Source organism: Adelges cooleyi, unplaced genomic scaffold (assembly GCF_023614345.1).
Source record: "Adelges cooleyi isolate 19-005CV unplaced genomic scaffold, UGA_ACOO_1.1 ACOO_flye_CR_arks_rails_tigmint_CR_PRNA_651, whole genome shotgun sequence".
Taxonomy (NCBI): domain Eukaryota; kingdom Metazoa; phylum Arthropoda; class Insecta; order Hemiptera; family Adelgidae; genus Adelges; species Adelges cooleyi.
In genome coordinates this window covers 204,880-227,348 of record NW_026096352.1, presented here as the reverse complement: position 1 = coordinate 227,348, position 22,469 = coordinate 204,880, and the positions used below count along the sequence as shown (strand labels likewise).

General features: G+C 28.0%; 1 protein-coding gene across 7 annotated transcripts; it reads left to right on the top strand.

The window, feature by feature from the left end:
• Positions 1-9,704: 9,704 nt before the first annotated feature.
• LOC126844466 (uncharacterized) lies at positions 9,705-16,358 on the top strand. Of its 7 annotated transcripts, none has more exons than XM_050582681.1 (16): positions 9,708-9,847; positions 10,237-10,292; positions 10,384-10,450; positions 10,526-10,555; positions 10,652-10,684; positions 11,852-11,905; positions 12,469-12,498; positions 12,581-12,613; positions 12,872-12,904; positions 13,330-13,374; positions 13,458-13,499; positions 13,693-13,710; positions 14,429-14,482; positions 14,833-14,865; positions 14,999-15,091; positions 15,981-16,358. In XM_050582681.1, exons 3-16 carry the CDS (start codon positions 10,390-10,392, stop codon positions 16,223-16,225), a joined length of 804 nt encoding a protein of 267 aa, XP_050438638.1. In that variant the 5' UTR covers positions 9,708-9,847; positions 10,237-10,292; positions 10,384-10,389; the 3' UTR covers positions 16,226-16,358. The 7 variants fall into 7 exon arrangements, with proteins under 7 accessions (XP_050438637.1, XP_050438640.1, XP_050438641.1 ...); XM_050582682.1 differs by having other exon boundaries at positions 10,209-10,292; XM_050582680.1 differs by lacking the exon at positions 10,237-10,292 and having other exon boundaries at positions 9,705-9,847.
• Positions 16,359-22,469: the final 6,111 nt, after the last annotated feature.

Below are 22,469 nucleotides of genomic sequence, written 5' to 3'. Positions count from 1 at the left end.
TCGCTTTAGTTAGATACCTCGTGCGCTTTTGTATTTTTGATATTGTCTTTGAATATCCACTCCAGCGTTGGATGCTTATCGCCAGAGCTGATTGTCATCAGGGGGGAATTTAGAAGATCATAATATCCAATTTTTTTAAAGAAACGAAAATATAATTTTCATACATTGTCGCTAAAATCAACCAAACCCTTTAGCTAAATAGGCGAAAAGTAGGCAACCGCACGTACACCAATACCATGGCGCCGTATTCGGGAATGACAAGGCAACCAACTATACACACCTACAATTGTGCCGTATGTTGCCATGGTGGGCAACCGAACAGGGCGAAATTACTAATAATTTTTTACTGTAAAATTCATCTATTAAGCCACGAATGACAATAATCTAAGATTCACTACAATTCGTATTCACAAACAACCCAAAATCATTACATCGAGCATGATAAAACGTTCAAGAAAAACCTTAATAATTAGGCAAAAAGCAAAAGTTAACTATTAGGTATAGGGTATTTAATGTGATTAAATTAGCCATAAGGTAATGTATGTATATTATAGGTTATAGATTTTAAAATAAATAATTATTAATACAGCATCATACTTGATTTTGAACGACAATAGATTCGGAAACAGCATATTTTACAGCAGCGTTAGTGTTATCACTTATCACTCACATCATTATTGACATTATCGTTATTGTTAGGTGTAGTACACTTTACAAAGTACCTATTTTGTTATAACATTTTTCGTATCCAAATTTATTTTAATTTTTCTGTCAATATTGGCACAATTCACAATACATAAGTAGTCATGGATCTAATAGTAACATCATCATGGACCACGGTAGAATAGGATTTTTATTTTCTATGTTAAAAGATTATAGTATTTTTTATATTGATAACTAATATGTGATAACAATTAAAACAACTAACGCTAATATAAAATTGATGTATTAAGCTAAAAAATATGTAAGGGGGAGGGGTTAAACTCCACATCGAAGCTAAAATACAAAAACTTAAATTAAAAAAATATAACCCTCACAAATTGTTTTATTTTTTTATTTTCCTTATTTACTTAATATGTATTGTTAATAACAGCTATTTACGGCGTTAATATCTAAAACAAAAACCGGATCCAGAATTTAGGCAAATTAAACAAATAATAGTTCATATAATGAAACAAAATATATAATTTTCATATGTCATGAATAAAATTTATAACTATATTATAATGTTTAGCTCTCCCAGGGTCTTAAAATATCTAAAACTAACACAGAACACCCAAGTTTTTCCCCGTTACTACTGCGAGTAAACGTAATCACCATTTTATATTCTCCGTAAAAAAATTGCTTGGGAAAATTGGTACTCAGCAACTTGGCAAGGTCGATTCCAGATGACACATAAACACCCTAAAATTATGCCAAAAAAAATGTATAAAATATTTTATTATAATAAAATGTAAAAGATACATTAAAAACAAATTACTCAGAATATAAATTAATTAAAAATTCAGAATGAATAACATTTTGGGCGATTTCGATCAAGAGGTAATAATAATTATCAACGATATTATAAAATTTTTTACCGGCTTTATCGGACAGTTGGGGCTAGCAAAATGAAATCCTTCTATATAAGTCTGCCAATCATTTCCAAACAAATATTTGAATTTCGAACAAGCTTTAGTCGAGGTGTAGACATGTGCATTATCTATCCATCCACCGATTGATCCTTTTGTAGCCATATTGATATTAAGCTACAAACAACATAATGTATACTTTTGTGCAAAATATTAATACAATTTTGTGAATTTTATTTTGCAGAACATTACATTTTTTCCCAAAAAATAAATGTAAAAAACTTGTATAACTTATGTAAAACATAAATGTAAAAAAACAATGTGATAAATATATGAAATAGTTTTATTTTTCGGTTAACTGGTAAGACTATTGGAATCAGATCCAAGAGGAGGGAGATTCATGGGGTTAAATGAATTTTTTTTTCGATTTTTTTGGCCATAGTTATATAAAGTATTTTAAAATTTTTCTTTACTCTTCTTTTTTATTGTATCTTTAACCATAATGAAAATAATCTCAGCTTTCTGAAAAAAATTTATTTGTTTTTTTGTTTAACAGAAAGTCATTTAAATTATGTTGCTCAAAGTTTGAGAATTTTTAAAAAAATTGGGATAGTTTTACAGAAAAATTGTAAATTTTAAACTGGGTTTATATAAACGCTAAGAAAAAGGAAAAAAAAAGAGAAATTTCATAGAAAAGTAAAAGAAGCGAAAAATAATCTTAATTTTAGCTTGACATCTTCTCTATAGGGGCTAAGAGAAACCATTTTTTAATTTTATGTTTTTAAAATTGTATTATAACTTACAATTTTGAAGTGTTTATATTTTTACTTCACTATAGTTTTTTTCAAATAAAACTAACTTATTATCTTATAGCTCAATCAAAATCGGCCTTTAAGAGTCCATAGAGAAAGTAGTAGATACACCAAAAATGTACTTCTACGAAAGTAAATTTTACTTATTAATAATATACTATAATTATTTGATTTTTAAAAAAAAAATTATTCTTTTGCTCTGAGCAACTTAACCCCCCCCCCCCCAAAAAAAAATAAAGATTTCTAGTTCCACACCTGCTTGGAATTACTATTATTATATTTTTTATGTATCATATAAAATCACATCTAAATAAACGCTTCAAAGAGCAACTTTAACAATTATAAACAATTAAAATAGATAAATAATAATAAAGACAATTTATTTCATTAGTATTGTATACAAATATTATTGAGGTTTGCATCATAACAAATAGGGTGGCTACATACTTTTGGATTTTACTATGATTTATAAATCCTAAATAAGTATATATGAAAATTATATTGCTGCAGCTACGAGTAAATGCTATTATTATTATGGGAATAAAACAATTACTCACGCTAATTGAATCGTCGAATGGAATAAGAAAGGTCATATTGCCTCTTAATTCAAAATCAGTGGCACTTTTTTTACTTAAATACGTGTTATATTGTAACTTGTGTTTTTCAGTAGATTCACATGGATATACAAGTTTAAGTTTTATTTTATACTCTCCCTGAAATCATAGATTGAAAATTAGGTACTATTAATTCAATCATGTCAATTGTTTTAAAATTTGTGTACTTTACCATTGGTAAATTCGGAAAGAATGTAGGTGGCTTGCCTCCTGTTGTATTTAAAACACAACATGCTATCAGTATAATAGTAAGCAGAAACATTATTACGGCAAATAGCTTCAAGCAAATTAAATTCCAGTACAAGTTCTGCTTTCAATAGCGGCATACGTGAGTTAATAGCTATAGTAGGCCTCTCGATGGTAGATATATTGTTACAATTGTAATATATGTTTAATTTAGTTAGGTATAATCAACGATCAGCATCATTAAATTATTATTTAATGCAACGTTTGTGACATTGAACAATGAAAAAACGTTATAGTGATATTGATGATAAGTATTATGTAAAATAAATTTTATGTTTATTTGGTGTACTCATTAATAAAATAATAATAACAAAAGAAACTTGTAATTTGGCCTACCTAACTAATTTAAAAATGCAGTGCTCATAGATCTATATGAATTTTATACTGTCAAAAATTTTCCCGTTTTTTGGTTTTTCCTTAAAAAAACAAGTTTGATTATTGATTTTTGTGTAAGCTGTATAAATGTAAGAAATGTTAAAATATATTTATTTGTAAAAAAGTTATCGCTATCCATTCCCCTTTAAGTAGTTTTGGGGCTCTTTTTTGAGAATGTGTAAAAATTTCGAACATTGTAAGGGTAGTTTAACGCACATTTAACCACGTAGGAACTCCAAATAAACTTATGGAACTTTTTACCCATTCAATTGAATTTATTTACGGTTGAGTGGCAAACATCACATTAAATAATAACTAGATGACGGTGCCTGCTGATTATAAGTTAATTACACGTTATAATTGGCAAGAGAACTACTATTTACAATTAAATGGTTTTCGTTTTACAGAATCCCAACAAAAAATCTTACTTAACTTAATGGTCGCTAAGAAAAAAAAAAAAAAAGTGTTTCAACATAAGGCTTAAAATACATGATATAATATAGGAACTAAGTAAATATACTAAGTAAAATGTAATTTATGTATTATATGTCGTTGTCAACAAATAAAAATCTGTCTTCATATTAACCAAGTCATAAAATAATCAAAATTTAGTTTACTTGGACGAAAGTCGAAGTTTATTTTTCTGCTATAATTTTCCTACTATAACAAGACGTGCTATGTTTACAAGGTCGGAAATTTGGGCCAAGTAATAGGAATATAGTAGAAAACTATTTGTTATTATTATTTTATTCATGAGTACACCATATAAGCATGATTTTTTTTTCCATAGTACTTATCATTAATACGATGATAAAGTTTGTTCAAGGTTCAATGTCACAAACGTCGCATTAAATAATACATTAATGATGATGATTGTTAATTACACCTACCTAAATTGAACATATTGTACAATATTGTAACAAGATATCTACTGTAGAGAGACCTACCATAGCTATTATTACATGTATGCCGCAATTGAAAGTAGAACTAGTACTGGAATTTAATTTGCTTGAAGCTATTTGCCGTAATAATGTTCCTGCTTACTGGTATACTGATTGCATGCTGTGTTTTAAATACAACAGGAGTAAAGCCACCTACATATTTTCCAAATTTGCCAATGGTAAAGTATACAAATTGAAAATAAAACTAATCGACTTGATTGAATTATTAGTACCTAATTTTTAATTTATGATTTTAGGGAGAGTATAAAATAAAATTTAAAGCTGTATTTCCATGTGAATCTACTGAAAAACACAAGTTACAGTATAACACGTATTTAAGTAAAAAAAGTGCTACTGAATTTGAATTAAAGGGTAATTTAACCTATTTAATTCCATACGACGATTCACTTATCGTGAGTTATTTTTTTATTCCCTTAATAGTTATAGGATTTAGCGGCAGAAATATATTTTTATGTATACTTACGTTTATTTGAATGTGTTTTTATATGATTCTTAATAATAATAATAATAATAATAATTCCAAAATAATTTTCAGTCCACAGAAAACTGCAATTATTTTTATAATTACTTTTTTAGGAATGAGTATTAAAAGTATGATTATTTTACAGTTATTTTTTGGACAGATATGTAATGTTCTACAAAATATTATTTACAAAATTGTATTAATATTTTGCACAATAATATACATTGTTTAGTAAATTACTTATGTATGTTTTATATGGTACCATAAAAAGTTTCAAAATTCCATAAAGCTCTAGCCAATACTAAAAAAGAATATACATTTGAATACTATCTAATTTTTTACCATTTGTACAACATAAATACAAATGTTTTCAAAGAGAAACATTACAGAATCACAATTATTTTTAAAGTAATCTGGTGTAGGACGTTAAGGCCCCTGGATACCGACCATTTTTAAGGAGTTTTGTATAGGCAATATTTAAGAAAAAAGTGGTTTTATTAAATTTCGACCTATGTTAATTAATTTATCGGTTAATTTATATGAGTCAACATTTTGTTTGGCCATTTTGGTCTAAAACGTCAAACAAACACCTCACATTCAACAGACCACATTCAATCTCTTTTTAAAAATAACCTGGTGTAAAAACGATAAGTAAATAGACATATTATTTTCAAACAATTGCAATAATTTGTCATAGTAATTAAATTTATGGTTTACAACATTAATATTTTTTACAACATTAGGTTTAATTGTGTATATTGTGTTCTTTTGTAGCTTAACATCAATATGGCCAAAAGAGGATCAATCGGTGGTTGGGTAGATAACGCCCATGTATATACCACGACTAATGGTTGTTCAAAAATAAAGAGTTTATTTGGAAATTCGTGGCAGTATTATGTCCAAGGATTTCATTTTTCTGATCCCAATTGTCCAATGAAGCCGGTAAAAATTATTATAATATCGTTGACAATTATTATTACCTTTTGATCGAAATCGCCAATAATATAATTCATTCTGAATTTTCAATTAATTTATATTCTGAATAGCTTGTTTTTAATGTATCTCATACAAAATATTTTATACATTTTTTTGTCTTTGTTATAGGGCGTTTATGTGTCATCTGGAATCGACACTAACCAGTTGCTGGATACTAATTTCCCCAAGGTTTTTTTTTACGGGGAGTATAAAATGGTGATAACGTTCACAAGCAGTAGTAACGGGGAAAAGCTTGGCTGTACTGTGTTAGTTTTAGATATTTTACGACCCTGGGAGAATTAAACATAATTATTTGTTTAATTTCTTTAAACTCTGGGTCCGGTTTTATTTTAGATATTAACACTGTCAATAGCTATTATTAACAATACATATTAATTAAATAAAGAAAATGAAAAAAAAAACATTTTGTGTGTGATGAAAATAGATAAATGAAATTATTTCGATAGTATAAATAAATGATTTATATAAATAAAATATGCTATACCTAATCGCACAAGGTGGCGTAGTTATGATTTTGTTCTGGGGGGTGAAGTTCGGTAGAACTATTTTTGAGTATACATAAAGTGGAGGCAACGCCCCCTACACCCCTCATTCAAGTTTACTTTTTTTTTTAATATACTCCTGTACACAGCTATATATTTTATAATATAATATACATTGAAAATTTGAAATAAATTAACTTTATTGACTTAGACAACTCAATAATAGTTTATAAATCAAGATCTATTTTCGAGTTTCTTTCGCTAGTTCATTAATTACTGCCTCAGTGTCAAGTTTTATATTTTTACGAACTGCCAACATACTAGCTAATTCATTTAATTTATCCTGTTTTAAGAGAAATAATAGTTAATTATTATTAAAATGTATTGACAATTATTAAATCACAATACATAAAATGTTAGCATTTTCTGTTCTTACTTCACACATGGTATTTCTTAAATACGTCTTTACTCTTTTTAGAGTGGAAAACATTCGCTTAGGTGTGGTGGTAGATACAGGCAATGTGCACAAAATTTAAAATATATTAGGAAAACATTTTAGAATCACACTCAGTAAGAGCTTGAAGAGCCTATTTTAGAACTGTTTTAGTTTTGCTAATTTTGCGTCTCCACAACTTTAGCTTAACAAGTGAAATATCAACATTTTGTATTCCTGGAGAGTACTTTGTTATTTTAATAAAAGTATCAGTGTTGTCGCTTTACACACGTCACGTGGGTAGTATGGGCATAGAATAAATAAAAATATAATATGAGTGCACATGGTTCATGGCCATAAGTAGTGCGTCAGTAGTTACCACTTATCATCACAATTAAATATTGAAACTGGTGTTCCGCCTGGCTTATTGCGTAAAATAGGTAAAATTTGAAAACTAATATAAGGACTGGGTAGGTTAAAGGTATTATGTTTTTACTTTACACATATGATATGTCATAAATCTAACTTAAAAAAGGCTCAGGGGGGATCTATCCCCATCCCCCCCCCATAACTACACCACTGATCGCACACTTAGATCAAAACTGTAACAACTCTGAAAATTTTTTCTACAAAATGTCGACGGACATATTGCCATGTCGATTATCGCCCTATGAATTTACATATTATTATTTAGTATGAATTGTACAATCTATACTCGATAATATCATAAAAGCATATAGTAGAGATTGTTCGCGTTTGAATGTATATTTTTTTTTAATTTAAAAATTTATGTTGTTGGAAATAACTAGTTTTTTTTCCTGTTGAGTCAAACATGATTTAGAGCGAGGCGCTACAATTTTTTCTATTTCGGTTATGTTAGGTCGACGGCCGCGTACACTTCCCCGACCAAAAGGAATTGGTATATCATCTCAAGGTAAGATCCATTTAACTTAAACATTTAACGAAGATATTATCCCACGCTATATAGATTATTTCAAGTTACAGTGGATTCAACATAAGCAATAAAATTGACCCATTACAGGTTATAAAATAATAATTGTATAGCAAAGTTTTGCTGTTTTAGACAAAATTAAAATATTAAGAAGTACTCTTTTAAAAAAAAGACATATTTTGCCTGATTTTTAAATAAACTAATTTAAAATATTGAGCTTTTTAGGAGAAAGACCAGAAAACTTTAGTGTTTATGGTTTAGTGTTTATTTTCCACAAACTACTAAATTCACAAATGAATGGTCCAAAGCCAGGAATATGGCACTTTACCAGTAAGTGTATTTTACAGTTTATCATCTTTAGCTATGAATATTGAATAATCTTATAATGCGAATTTAATATAAATAAAAATACACAAAATGTATGCTTACAGAAGTCCTTAGGAAGGTTGATAAACTATTTTCGACAAGATATGAACGGCGGCAAGAGCAAATTTATTAATTGAAACTATACAACGTAATATAACCTGAATAATTGTTTAATTCAGAGACAAGACAACAAATCCACATACAGCTCTAAACGCTGATATACCTGTTCTTCTTCCACCTGCAGTTATGAACGGTGCTCTTCGTCCTGCAGTTAGTAAGGAAAACGCCTAAATCAATAATATGCTGTAATTTATATTACTATTTATATTTATTCACTAGAAATGCTTTCATAAATAGATAGCCAATTCCCAGCTCCATATGCTGACATACCTGTAAGAAATTATCAATATGGGGTCTAGTATCTACAGAATTAGTATAGAAGCATTTCATCTATGATAAAAAAAATGCTATAGATTTCACAACAGCTAGGTTGAGGATGTATTATTTTTAGCAGTGGCGTTTCCTTAAAATTTACACAGCCTAGAGATACAGTTCGATAATATAAGAATAAGTCAATAATTCGTTTTTATACTTAATTTCGTACCTCTTTGATTAACTCTGACTTCAAATCTTATATTTTAGGAATGTTTGGTAATAATATTAATTTTATCAATACAAAATTAACAGAACAAATATTCTCAACAAATGTCTTATTTTATTTTAACGAAGTATATAATTATGACATACAGATAGTATATAGATGTAATAGTAATTTTACAATTTATATACATTTAAACTCAATTGCAATATTTGCTAAAGTTATGTAATTAAAGTCAAATGTATCGCGATGACTATTTTCCAATCTACCAATATCATGGATTTATTTCATTGATACACTCTATGAGTAATCTAATGATGTTAAAGTTGAGAGATTTGAACAACCGCCTGAGAAAGTGCATGAATATTCTAGTGTCACAAATTCTTTACCGTTTAGCTTAAATTCTTCGGTAGTCACACATCCGAGAGGCAGACAAAGAGTTACTAACAAAAAAAATAGTTACAAATTTGTTTTTAATTAAACTGCCTGCCATTTTCTGCTTGGTGAGAGGGTAGGGGAGGTACGGTCGTCGGTCCGAAATTCATAAGACATCAAGAACGCGGAGATAATTGCCCAGCCACACGAATCACGGATCCGACAATGAAAAAATATTTCAATGTTCGGATAATATTATTATAGGTACGATTTTTATCGATAGACTAGCATAAAAAAATCAACTGCAAAATGTCAATAATTCAAGCATTGGTTCTACGAGTGATTTTGAAACCGTAATATGAGATACACGTAGTTTAAACTCCAATCGAGTGTGATGTATATATGAAATCACATTAAAAAAACAGCTTTGTCAATAACTCTACGTAGGCGACCAAGTCAAATGTATTTTATTGTTTTACTCGTAATGTACCGTCAAGCCGCATGAAAATCACTTTTAAACAGTATAGCAAGCTGATCGATAGAACATTGTCTTAAAAGTTCTATATAATTTGAAGAAATATTCATACCAAACGTCAGAGATTGTAAGAAAACTTTAAATATATATTTATTTTTGTTTGATATTTATTACCTGTAGATCTGCGATATTTTTTAAACCGTTAAACACAATATTTCAATTAATAGCAAGTAAACAAAATATACTCGTAAGGGCCAAATAAAAAAATTAGGCTCGCAAAAACTTCTTGAAATATGGTCAATTTACTTTCAAACTTGTGTATAATCGTTTCTTTTGACTATTTTTTCAACAGTTTATAATTTAAAAAAATTTTAAATAGAAAAACATGCAAACTCTTATGACGTTTACTCGATTTTTGAAAAGGATAGAATAAATTAGTTTGAATTTGGTCCCATAAGTACTTTTTAGATACTATTCCTGATTTGTAGACTTTTCACTTAAAGATATCGATTTCAGCGGTTCAGAAGATATCGTACTCCAGATACAAAAACAAAATATAAACCATTATAATTGTAAGAACGATACCTTATATCGGAAAAAATAATTAATTGTCGTAGTGTGTCGTTTTGATGTTATTGACTTTTATGTTATTATTATTTGCAGCTAAAAATGAAACTTTACTGTGTTTTATTTTCCTTTGCCTTTGCAAATATATTGGCAGAAACTATAGGTGATTGTTTCTTTTTTACACGTTCCTAAACGAGTAAATTTAAAATCTAATTAAATATTTAACTTTTATTGGTAGATAATTATAAGATGGAAGTTGTCATTACTAGTCAGTAACACATTCCTTTAATACGAAATTACTAACTAAAGCTTTTTAACTAATTACATTTATTTTTGTACATATGTTTTAAATAACAAATTACAGACGAACTTATCAGGCAAGCTAATGAAGCAAATGGTAAAGTATATATAAATAAATATTCTGATAAATATACATATATTTGTTATATTCAAATGTAATTCATAAATTAAAAATTACTGTTCATCAATCTCAATAGTGTGGGCGAGAGGATCGGTGTCGATCCGAGTCGGTCCTCCATAAACTTTTTTGTTAGCTGCAAATTTAAGTTTACAAATACACGTGTATTATACCGGGTGTTCAATCACACCTGGTGTTAGAGGATGTAGCATAAGTCCGTTCTCGAAATTGTTCGTCGTTACCCCACTCCCCGGAGGACTAAGACCGTCCTAGAGTATTCGTCTTGAACCTAGAGACCCTGGACTTGCGGCCACCTCTTAGGGGCACTTAAGCACCTACATACTAAAAGTAAAAGTGACCTTCCCCCCCCCCAATTTTTGTTTTTTTTGTAAACGTCATAACTCTGTGGCAAATGGACTTAGAGACTTGATTAAGACGTTGACAATTTCGGTTACGAGTACCCTAACTGGTACGTCATCATTCTAGGAGTCTACGGTCCCTTCCAAGGGACCCCCCTAAGTTTTGGGCCTAGAGCCCTCAAACTCTATAACCACCTAACCAATCGTAGGCGATTCCTTCGGGGTGAACCACAAAAGCCAGGGCACACATTAAGAGTGCGTGACATGTATATAATACTATACATGTCATGTTTGTAACAGTAATAGGTAATAGTACGAAACTTATGAAGATTAAATTATTTATACATATATAGGTGGATTTTAAGTTATTGAAGTTCAAGGTTTACGGAAAAATGAAAAGTGTTGTAAATTATTCTACTGTACTACACCACACGACCTTAATTTTAAACTTTAATAACTTAAAAAGCAATAATTTAAACTGGTTATAGAATAATTCTATTTTTTGGTGAAGAGATCATAGATTGTGCACAACTGTGATCATATTGCATAAAAACTATACAGAATAAACCTATTAGTAGTTTAACCCTATGAGACGTCTCAAAGTGAAATTTTCTATGCTTTACTTGGAACATACTTTTTATAGGTAGTAACAAATAATAATGTAACCAACAGAGTGATTAAAGTTCAGGTTAATCCTAGCCTAATACTTCATATACTCTTTTCGATTTCTGTTAAGATTTTATTTGAAAATTTTTTTATAGCTCAAACTATTATGTATTCATTCTAGGTCTTCCGAATGTAATAAGAAGAATTTTCGAAGAAAATAGACAATATTCTCTAGGTAAATCATAATTATATAATAAAAAAATAATAGTCAAACTTAGCTAATTATTGTATTTTATTTTACTCGACACATCTGCTTCAGTGCATCTATTTTATTATAAAATCTGCACTCGGCTGGTTTTGCTTATCGAACGAAAGCAGTCTTGAGTGCCTCGAATTTATGTATTGCGTTTAATAAATATTATAGCATGAAACATGTTTTGGCTAATAACAAAAAGTGTTAATTTTTAAACATAAATTAACTAGATCATACTACACAAGCGGCGGCTTGTACGACATTTTGCAATTGATATATTATATATATATATATAAATATTTACTCGGATTTACGAGTGTGATTTGTATTTATCAAGATTTTTTAAATGTTCTAATAAAATGCCTTTGAGCGATAAAAAAAATCTGCACTCTTATTTATACAGTGTAGAAACAAGCACATTTCTTCGGATTTAGATATTTACTTAATTTCCATTTTGACTTAATTTCTCCATTTCTTAATTTATAGTTAAAATATAAAATAATCCAGTTTTAGTTTATAATCTACGTATATTTTAATAATTTCAGAGGATTTAGTTTATTTGTGGACTGTGCCGGGTAATCTTTTTTATTGACAATTAAAGAAGTCTTTCTATTATATTAATTGATATTTATTAAGTTATTTTTTTTTTAATTTCAGATCAAGCAGCCATTAAGGCCGAAAAATTATCTAGTAATATATTATTCCATTATCATATTTATTATAGTTTACGCAAAAGCATATTAAACAAATTTATACATACATATTAAGGTGGCGCAAAAAAAAGCTATCTTCGAAATTTTAATGGGCTAACATTTAAATTTGTTCTATACGTTAAAAAAGAGACTTGGTGAAAATTTGAAGTTAAACATTTTTTTTTTATTCACAATTAAAGAAGTCTTTCTATTATATTAATTGATATTTATTAAGTTTTTTTTTTTTTAATTTCAGATCAAGCAGCCATTAAGGCCGAAAAATTATCTAGTAATATATTATTCCATTATCATATTTATTATAGTTTACGCAAAAGCATATTAAACAAATTTATACATACATATTAAGGTGGCGCAAAAAAAATCTATCTTCGAAATTTTAATGGGCTAACATTTAAATTTGTTCTATACGTTAAAAAAGAGACTTGGTGAAAATTTGAAGTTAAACATTTTTTTTTACTGGTCGAGCTAAGAGAACCCACTAAAGTACCTTTACTGACAAGCAATTCAAAAATATAACTTCTTCTTGTGATTTCGAAGAGGTCTGCGAATTTCTTCTTAATAGTATTTACTTTAAAAACAAATAACAGCTATACGTTACACATCTCTACCAATGTTGCTAAGGGTTTAAGTCATTTTTTTAAAAATAAATATGAAATTTTATTGACTGTATTGTTATTCAAAAATGTATTGCAGGTTCTAGTCAAATTCCAGATTTAAATCTTAAGCCACCCCAAATAGGTAATCATACATTTATTTTAACTATATATATCTTAGGATATAGCGATGTATAAGAATATATAAGGATAAAATATTTTCGTTAGGTTCTTTAGTAACGCTGTCGATTTTTCCGGTTGTGTGCCAGAGTAAATACATAAAATGTCAAAATCAAATACTTGACATAATTATATATAATATAATAAATTTTCGATATTCAATATTAGATTCTACTCTGATTTCTATAAATATTCAATAAAAACGTTTTTCGCTTTGCTAAGAATTACTCTAGTGATACACTAAATTAAAAACTTAATGTAAACATTTTTTTTTTAATTTCAGCGGCCGAAAATATAGAAAGTAATATATAGATCATTATTGTATTAATTAAAGGCATTATATCAATATGATTTATACATATTATGGGGTATTCCACGCAAAGTGTTCCCACCTAAAAAATGTTTGGTCTCCGATTCCGATGAAACTTAGTAAAATTAATATACTATCCTAGGAAATTCTCAATGTGAAATGAGGAGTGGTAAATATGACTGGTTGCTGAGGATTTTCAAATGTTGGACTTTTTTATGTCCGCCCGTTTTCTTTTAATTTTTACACATATAAAAAGTGGCCGCTTGGGGTTAAAAAAATAACGCGTTTTTTAACATTTTTTCCGTAATTTACGATAAAAATATTTGAAATTTCGACAATCCAATTTTTACCACAAAAATATCATTTTTAAAAATATTTTTGCAAATTTCGGCTCTTGCCGAAATATGTTTGCACTTAAAACTTATAGAAATACATACAAATTTACACAACTTCTTAAATGATCTTACTACCAGTAGTCTAATGCAGAACTTAATACTATAATCTTATCGAATATTCAATATTAGATTCGTCTGTGTTTCTTGCTAAGAATTATCCTAATCGTACTCTTAACTAAAAACATGATGTGCAAACACAAAGTCTTATGGGATGTTAAAAAATTTGGAAAAATTAGGAAAATATCTATAAACATATTGATTTCTATCGTAACAATTAATGTAATTAACATGACGTATTTTGTTTTTAATTATAGAATGCATAGAATATGAGCATACTTTGCAAAACGCAATAATCGAGAGCATTGCTTGTAAATATAAAATTAACAATATTTTAACCGGTCAATTCATGAAATTGATAATAATTATAATGTAATTAACACAAAGTTCTAATGTAAATAAAAACATTGTAAAATAAACATTGAATTTAAGTTCGAAGTAATAAAGTTGTATATTTTTTGCTTAAAGTTTTGACGGTCGTTTGTGACATAACTCAAATCGTTAATGCAAACAATACTACTAGATCAGTTTAAAGTTCATGCAACATTTTACAATTATTTATTTTGGTCTAAGTAGTCTTATTTTGAAGTGACTTCTATAGATAAAAAGAAACTTATAAATTATGCATTAACTGTATGATAAATTAACATTTTTATTACAGGTATCGAGTCGAAGCCTGCTGCTGAAAGCCTAGGTACTGAAGCATTTATCGATAGTCGTTAGTAGCCTTAAGATTAAAATTAGGATCGCGTTTTTTACAAACAACCTAAATGGCAATTAATTTTTTTAAATTTGTTAGCTATACCGCGTTTTAATTATTTTTACAGAGAATGAAATCAGCAAAGCTGATTTGCAGATTGATAGTCATAGAAGAAGACTTATGGTTAAAAAACATCTTAAATGTTTAATGGATGCTACAGGTAAATATAATATGTAAAAAGTGGGTTAAAGTATTTTATATATCAGGTGTATCTAAAGTCCCACTGAGAAGAAAATATTATTTATATGTTTTTTGTTTAATTATGCATAGCTACAAACATCCCATGTATTTATTGGCTGAGCTACTTGTCGAAGTTTAAACATAGTTATAATCAATCTTGATGATCTTTGCATAAGCTTCGTTGGTAGTTTCTAACGTCTCAAAAGTTTGCAAATTTATGCGTAATTAAAAAAAAAAACATAGAAAATCTTTTTTGTTGTTTAAATGAAAAATAAAGAATGCCAATAGTACAAATTTGATCGGACAGAAGTACCAAATAGCTAGCACAATCGCATGTTAAAATATTTAGATTTTGTATTTTAATTTACCCTTTGTTCCTTTTAAAACCTATAGAATCATTTTTTACAAGTATTTCTTAATAGGTTTTATTTCACAATAATATTATAAACCAGGCTGTCATTCATACATTTAATAAAGTATGACTATTAGAATACTAATGACATTTTTCACAGTAAGACAAAACAGCTTCCAAAAACAATGTTTTGTTTTTTTGATATTTTTCTTTTATAAGTATGATAAATCAATGAATTTGAATTTAAAAAATGTATTGATTTTGAGTAACATTGCTGTAAAAATTACAATATGGACACCATGTGTATGGTATTTTTTTTTTTATTAAAAATGTAATTGGTATGCCTTGTTTAAAGAAAACTAGTTACTAATAAGCTAAAATAATTAATACGCCCTTTACCACAAAAATAATACTTTATAGCGTATACGTATTTCGGCAGCAATGTTATCGTCATCAGCCCATACAATCGACTGAGTTGCTCAGTAGCTACATTTAATATTTAATGTTTTATTTTTAGATACTCGTCATAAACCCAGTCTTATTGTAAAATGTTATTTAACTGGATTATTCAGAACTTCATTGCTTGAAATCAACGAATCAGATAACTTTATCAAATCTGCAAATATTGACCCTGAAGATAATTGTTGCACACTTACTTCTGCAAAAAATGATTTTAGTTTCTACCCAATGAAAATGACTGACGTACAACAATATTTGCCGGACAGTAATGATATGATAAGATTTGAAATGATAGAACCTTAATTTCTGTAAGCTCAGCATTATACTTGTTATTATAATTAAATTAACTATTTTTATGAATAATAAATACATATAGGTACAGAATGCAGAATGCTATTTTCATTATATTTTATTTTATTTTCATATCACACTAATATACAAGTACTAATATACAAGTATACAACTAATAAACTACGACAGTGTTAATTATTTTAATGTACCTATTTCATAACAAACAGTTTTGATCACCATTTTTTGGGTATTTGGATTTTTTACGACTTTTATATTATTTCAATTTTTTTACTTTTATTACTGTTTTATATGTATTTTAAAAAATCCGAAATTACCTCGATGTTTGACCTTCATTTTTGTTGTGTATAACGAATTGATGATTCATATTTTACAATGGCGACATGACATTTTTTGTATCCATATGGAAAAAAATACTTTAATTAAGTGTTGTAAATCTTCGAAGATAATGACTTGGTCATAGTTAAGTTAACCTTGTAGTATCGATAATACTCATTGTATTATGGATTGGATGGTGGAAAATCTAAAATCGATTGGTTAATGAGATTTTTTGAAAAAAATTAAATTTAAAACATTTTTATCATCGATGTAGTCTTGTTTTGTATCTGTGTACACTGTAATTTTTTTTAATACTAAACTTCATTTACACTGAACCAGATGTGAGAAACGAAAGAGTTACTAGCATTTTCTGTAGACATCATCGTCCACCCGAATGTCGTGTGAAATGAAATCATGTAATACAATGGGTGGTTTGATACAATAATTTACTATGTATTATATCTATTAATCACACGTTCAAAACACTTGTTTTTATTCTGGTTGTATTACAGAGTAAAATCATTGCCTAAACATACTAAATAGCTCTGCGCTATAGAAAATAATATGCTGCGCGATATTCTACGGTCGGTAAAGTGCGATAAGAGAAATTAAATTATGAAAATTGTACATTACTATTACTTTGGTTTCTACTTTGGAGAACGTCGTCGACGAGCGATAACTGAATGCCACGGGAGTTGTGTGAAATAACCAGGTTTTCCGTCAAGTTTAAAAAAAAGCAATATTAAGCTGAATAATAACAAATGATAAATAATTATTATAAGAAATGTGTGCTCTTTATTTTATTGTTTTGATTTATGAAAATATCAACTTTTAATTTCAATTTTCCTCGTACATTTTAATACAACTTTGAAAAACAAATAATGTACTAAAAAAACATACTATTTATAATATTTCAAATGTTTAGTATAATTTTGTATTTTGCATATTTATGAGTTTAATTAAAGTACTTTTTTATCGTTATTATTATAGAGATTACATGCTAAAAAGTAAATTGTATTAATACATTTTAAAGTATTGTAAAATTCTTAATATTTTTATAGGTATTCTGGTAAGTTTTTTTTTTTTGTATTTTATTTGTTGAGGACCATTTATATATTTTTTTTAAATTTTAACAATAAAAAAGCCAAATCAATTTCAAGTAAACGCATCGATGCGAATCAGTAATTCGTATTTTCAAACCATTAAAGTCCAAACCAAGTACAGTATAAACTAGCATAGTAAGAAAGTATTAAAGCGAGGTGGATTGTTGAAAAATGAATATCAAAGCGTTTTCATTTTTAACTGATTTTTCCAGATAAGCCAGTACAGTGGGGTCGAGGCATAATGAGATCAAAGCATAGTGGCATAATATAATATGATTAATTTCTTTTTTAAATAAGAATTTTATTTCTCTGAGCAACTTACCCTCCCACCACCCCCTCAAATTTGATTTCTTGTTCCACACCTGCTTGGAATCATATATTATTATTATTATTAAGAATTATATAAAATCACATCTAAATAAACTCTTTAAAGAGAAACTTTAACATTTATAAAATATTAAAATATATAAATCATAATACAGATAATATATTTTAATAGTATTGTATAAAAATATTTTTGAGGTTTCCGTCATAACAAATAGTGTGGATACATATTTTTGGATTTTACTATGATTTATTGATCCTAAATAAATGTAAGTATATCATATAAAATATATATTTCTGCAGCTAAAGGATTTATTTTTATGGAAACATAAAAACTAACTCACGCTAATTGAATCGTCGAATGGAATAAGAAAGGTCATATTGCCTCTTAATTCAAAATTAGTGGCACTTTTTTTACTTAAATACGTGTTATACTGTAGCTTGTGTTTTTCAGTAGATTCACATGGATATACAGCTTTAAGTTTTATTTTATACTCTCCCTGAAATCGTAGATTTAAAATTAGGTACCAATAATTCAATCCGGTCAATTAGGTTTATTTTTCAATTTGTTTTAATTTCAATTTGTGTACTTTACCATTGGAAAATTCAGAAAGTATGTAGGTGGCTTTATTCCTGTTGTATTTAAAACACAGCATGCAATCAGTTTAACAATAAGCAGAAACATTATTACGGCAAATAGCTTCAAGCAAATTAAATTCCAGTACTAGTTCTGCTTTCAATTCTACTACAGTAGATATCTTGTTACAATATTGTACAATATGTTTAATTTAGTTAGGTATAATCAACGATCAGCATCATTACATTATTATTTAATGCAACGTTTGTGACATTGAACAGTGAAAAAACGTTATTGTAATATTAATAATAAGTATTATGTAAAAAGATTGTATTTTTATTTGGTGTACTTATTAATAAAATAATAATAACAAAAGAAACTTGTAATTTGGCCTAACTAAACTAAAAATGTAGTTCTCATAGATCTATATGAATTACATACCATCAAAATTTTTCCCGTTTTTTGGTTTTTCCTTAAAAAAACAATTTCGATTACTGATTTTTGTGTAAGCTGTATAAATGTAAAAATTGTTATAGATGTATTTATTTGTAAAAAAAATTAACGCTATCCATTCCCCTTTAAGTAGTTTGGGGCTCTTTTTTTAAGTGCGTAAAAATTTCGAACATCTTTATACCGGTTATCAAATTGTTACTATTGGACATCGGTAAGGGTAGTTTAAAGCACATTTAACCACGTAGAACTCCAAATAAACTTATAGAAATTTTTACCCATTCAATTGAATTTATTTACGGTTGAGTGGCAAAACATCGCCTTTAATAATAACTAGATGACGGTGACTGCTGATAATAAATTAATTGCACGTTATAATTGGCGAGAGAACTAATTAAATGCCATAATGTAATTTATGTATTATACGTCGTTGCCAACAAATAAAAATCTGTCTTCATATTATAGAAGTCATGAAATAATGTAAATTGAGTTTACTTGGACGGAAGTCGAAGTTTATTACATGATTTTCTTTAGCTCGCTAACACGTACGTACCTACGTTTGTACGGGTATTTTCAAATCTTGCAAAATCAATTAAACCCACTTCCCGATGTCGTAGAGGGCTGAAATTTAACACAGACACTCATTTTGGATGACAAACAATGTTCTGTCAAAATATTGGGACCCAGACATCTAGGTGGCAAATGCCGGGGGGTCAAATGTGGGGTCATTTCACTTAAACTTCATTTTCATTTTCAAAATGCATTTTTTTTTTTTAATCTTCTAAAATGAACTTGGTTGTCTATTCAACAATTATTAAGTACCTTTGATAGGACTAAAAAGTAAAAAAATAAATAAATAAATTTAAAAAAACTTTTTTAAAAAATAGTAAAAAGTGAGCTAAAAAGTAAAAAATAATTTTATTACAAGAACAATTTACCAATCATTTGTAGAACATTTAATTTAAAATGTCAATTGCTTTGAAAACAACCGAAAATTAACTACAATTTTAAATAATGTTAAAATCTTTAATTTTTGACTAAAGAGAAAAGCGTGAGCCCTATTCAACAACGTCCAAATTCATTGTGTTAAGTATTATAAAACTTATGTATCATACACTAATAATAAACCAATTTTAAATTACAAAAAAACTTACAATATAATATATTATCTGATAAATTTATGAGGAACTTTTTTGAATAGGGCCCACGCTTTTCTCTTTAGTCAAAAATTAAAGATGTTTTAAATTATATAAAATTGTAGTTAATTTTCGGTTGTTTTAAAAGTAATTGACATTTTAAATTAAATGTTCTACAATTGATTAGTAAATTGTTCTTGTAATACAATTTTTTTAAACTTTTCAGTTCACTTTTTACTATTTTTTAGAAAAGCATGTTTTTTCTGCTATAGTTCTCATACTATAACAATTTGGGCCAAGTAATAGGAATATAGTAGAAAAACTATATTTGTTATTATTATTTTATTAATGCGTACACCAAATAAACGTACATTTTTTTTACATCATACTTATCATTAATATCATCATAACGATTGTTCACGGTTCAATGTCACAAACGTAGCATTAAATAGTAGTTTAATGATGCTGATTGCTAAGTAAATTATACAGTTAAGCATTAAGCATTAAGTAATAAAAACAATAAGTGTGGCCAAGTAATAGGAATATAGTAGGAAAACTATACAAGGTGTTCAACTTATCTTGAAACTCTCAATCTCTTACTGGGGGTTTAATAAGAAATTTAATTCTTTAATTAATTAAATTTTTTTAAATTATTTTACATAGTATTTTTATGCACTCAAATAGAGAATAATGTACTAAAAATGTTGACTGGTCGATAACCATTTTTGAAGTTATTGAAGTTTCAAGTTCAGGGCAGGAGGAAAGGTGGATTGTAGTATTATCTTTATCTGTGCGCATTTCCCAACCGCTTTCCCCTCCTATCATAACTTTTAAACTCAAATATAACATTAAAAATAGTAATCCAAAACTGGTTATCGACCAGTCAACATTTTTGGTACCTACATATTATTATCAATTAAAAAAGTTAAAGACATTTTAGAGCAAAGTTAGAAAGTATTAAATTGAGGTGCTGTTTTTACAAATAAGCATCAGCGTTAACTTGAAAGTGATTTCATCCGAGAGGACTAGTACAGTAGAGTATAGGCATAATGAAATCAAAGCAACGAAGGACGGAGAGGTCACAGGTCTACAGGAATTATTATAAATAAAAGTGATAAAATTGAATAAAATCACTTTCAAATAAACGCTTTGATGCTCATTTGTAAATACAGAACCTTAATTTAAAACTTTCTAATTTTGCTGGTTTATACTGTGCTTGGTTTGGACTGTACTGGCTTGAAAATACTAACTACTGACTTGCATCGAAGCGTTTTATCACTTTAAAATTTAAAAATTCCTGTAAATCTGTGACCTCCCCGTCCCCTCTATGCCCCGACCCCACTGTACTGTTTTTTTTTTGCAAAAACATAGTGGCCAAAACAACACATAATCAATGTCTTGTTAAATTTAGTTGGATTGGTCGATGATTCATGTTTCAATCGTTTGTACTCCATCATTTAAATTATAATCGCTTATTCTAAATAAACATAATATTTATTTATTATAAACTTCCATTAAAACATCTCACACTAACTATGTATACTCTTTCATAGATTCTATTTTACTAGATTGACAATGTACAAAACAAAATGCAACTAAAAAAACCTTTTCAAAGATCCTTAAATTGGATCTAAAGAAAAATGTGTTGTGTTCTTTCGAAAAAAATTGTGTTATACGAAATGAATTTTGAGACGCTAGACTGCATAAAAAACCAACACTTAATCTGGACCCAATAGATAACATTCCTCATTATACCTTAATAGTATCATTCAGCACTAATCTATATAAATTTGTTGTAAGGATTTGACACAATTTTTTTAAGATTTAAGGTGTTAAAATATCTGAAATCAGCGAAAAACGCAGTTTTCCGGCCGTTAGAGGTAAACTGTAGTGCCGAATTTTTTCTTTATTAAAAATATTTCAAATACATATGAGTTCTTACTACTGACAAATTTTCAACTTAAACATCTTAAAACCCCAAAAAACGAAATAACTTGTACCCCCCTAGGGGGATGGGAAATGGGTATAATTTAAATTTGATACAAATGACGTATGCGGGCATACCAAATAAAAATTCTTTATAAGTTTAACTCGATCAGACTTTTTTTCTTGAAATTATAGCCAGTAAAAAATCTAACACAAAAACTCGTATATTTTTTCAAATTTTAACTGTGAAAAAGTAAACTTTTTCAACTTTACCCCTCCACCACTCCTAATTACCAACTAGATGAAATTTGTGTTTAATAGAGTTGCTACTTGAAGGAATTGGTCCAATATTAAAAAAGTTACAGTGTATATAGACGCAAAAAAACCCTACATCATAGTAAAAC

Bases quoted from the DNA above. Each gene is read 5' to 3' on its own strand.
- LOC126844466 (XM_050582680.1), top strand. From the start codon at position 10,390: ATGAAACTTTACTGTGTTTTATTTTCCTTTGCCTTTGCAAATATATTG. The intron at 12,614-12,871 runs GTAATATATTAT...TTTTAATTTCAG, and splicing joins TAAGGCCGAAAAATTATCTA to ATCAAGCAGCCATTAAGGCC. The intron at 14,483-14,832 runs GTAAATATAAAA...TTTTTATTACAG, and splicing joins AATAATCGAGAGCATTGCTT to GTATCGAGTCGAAGCCTGCT.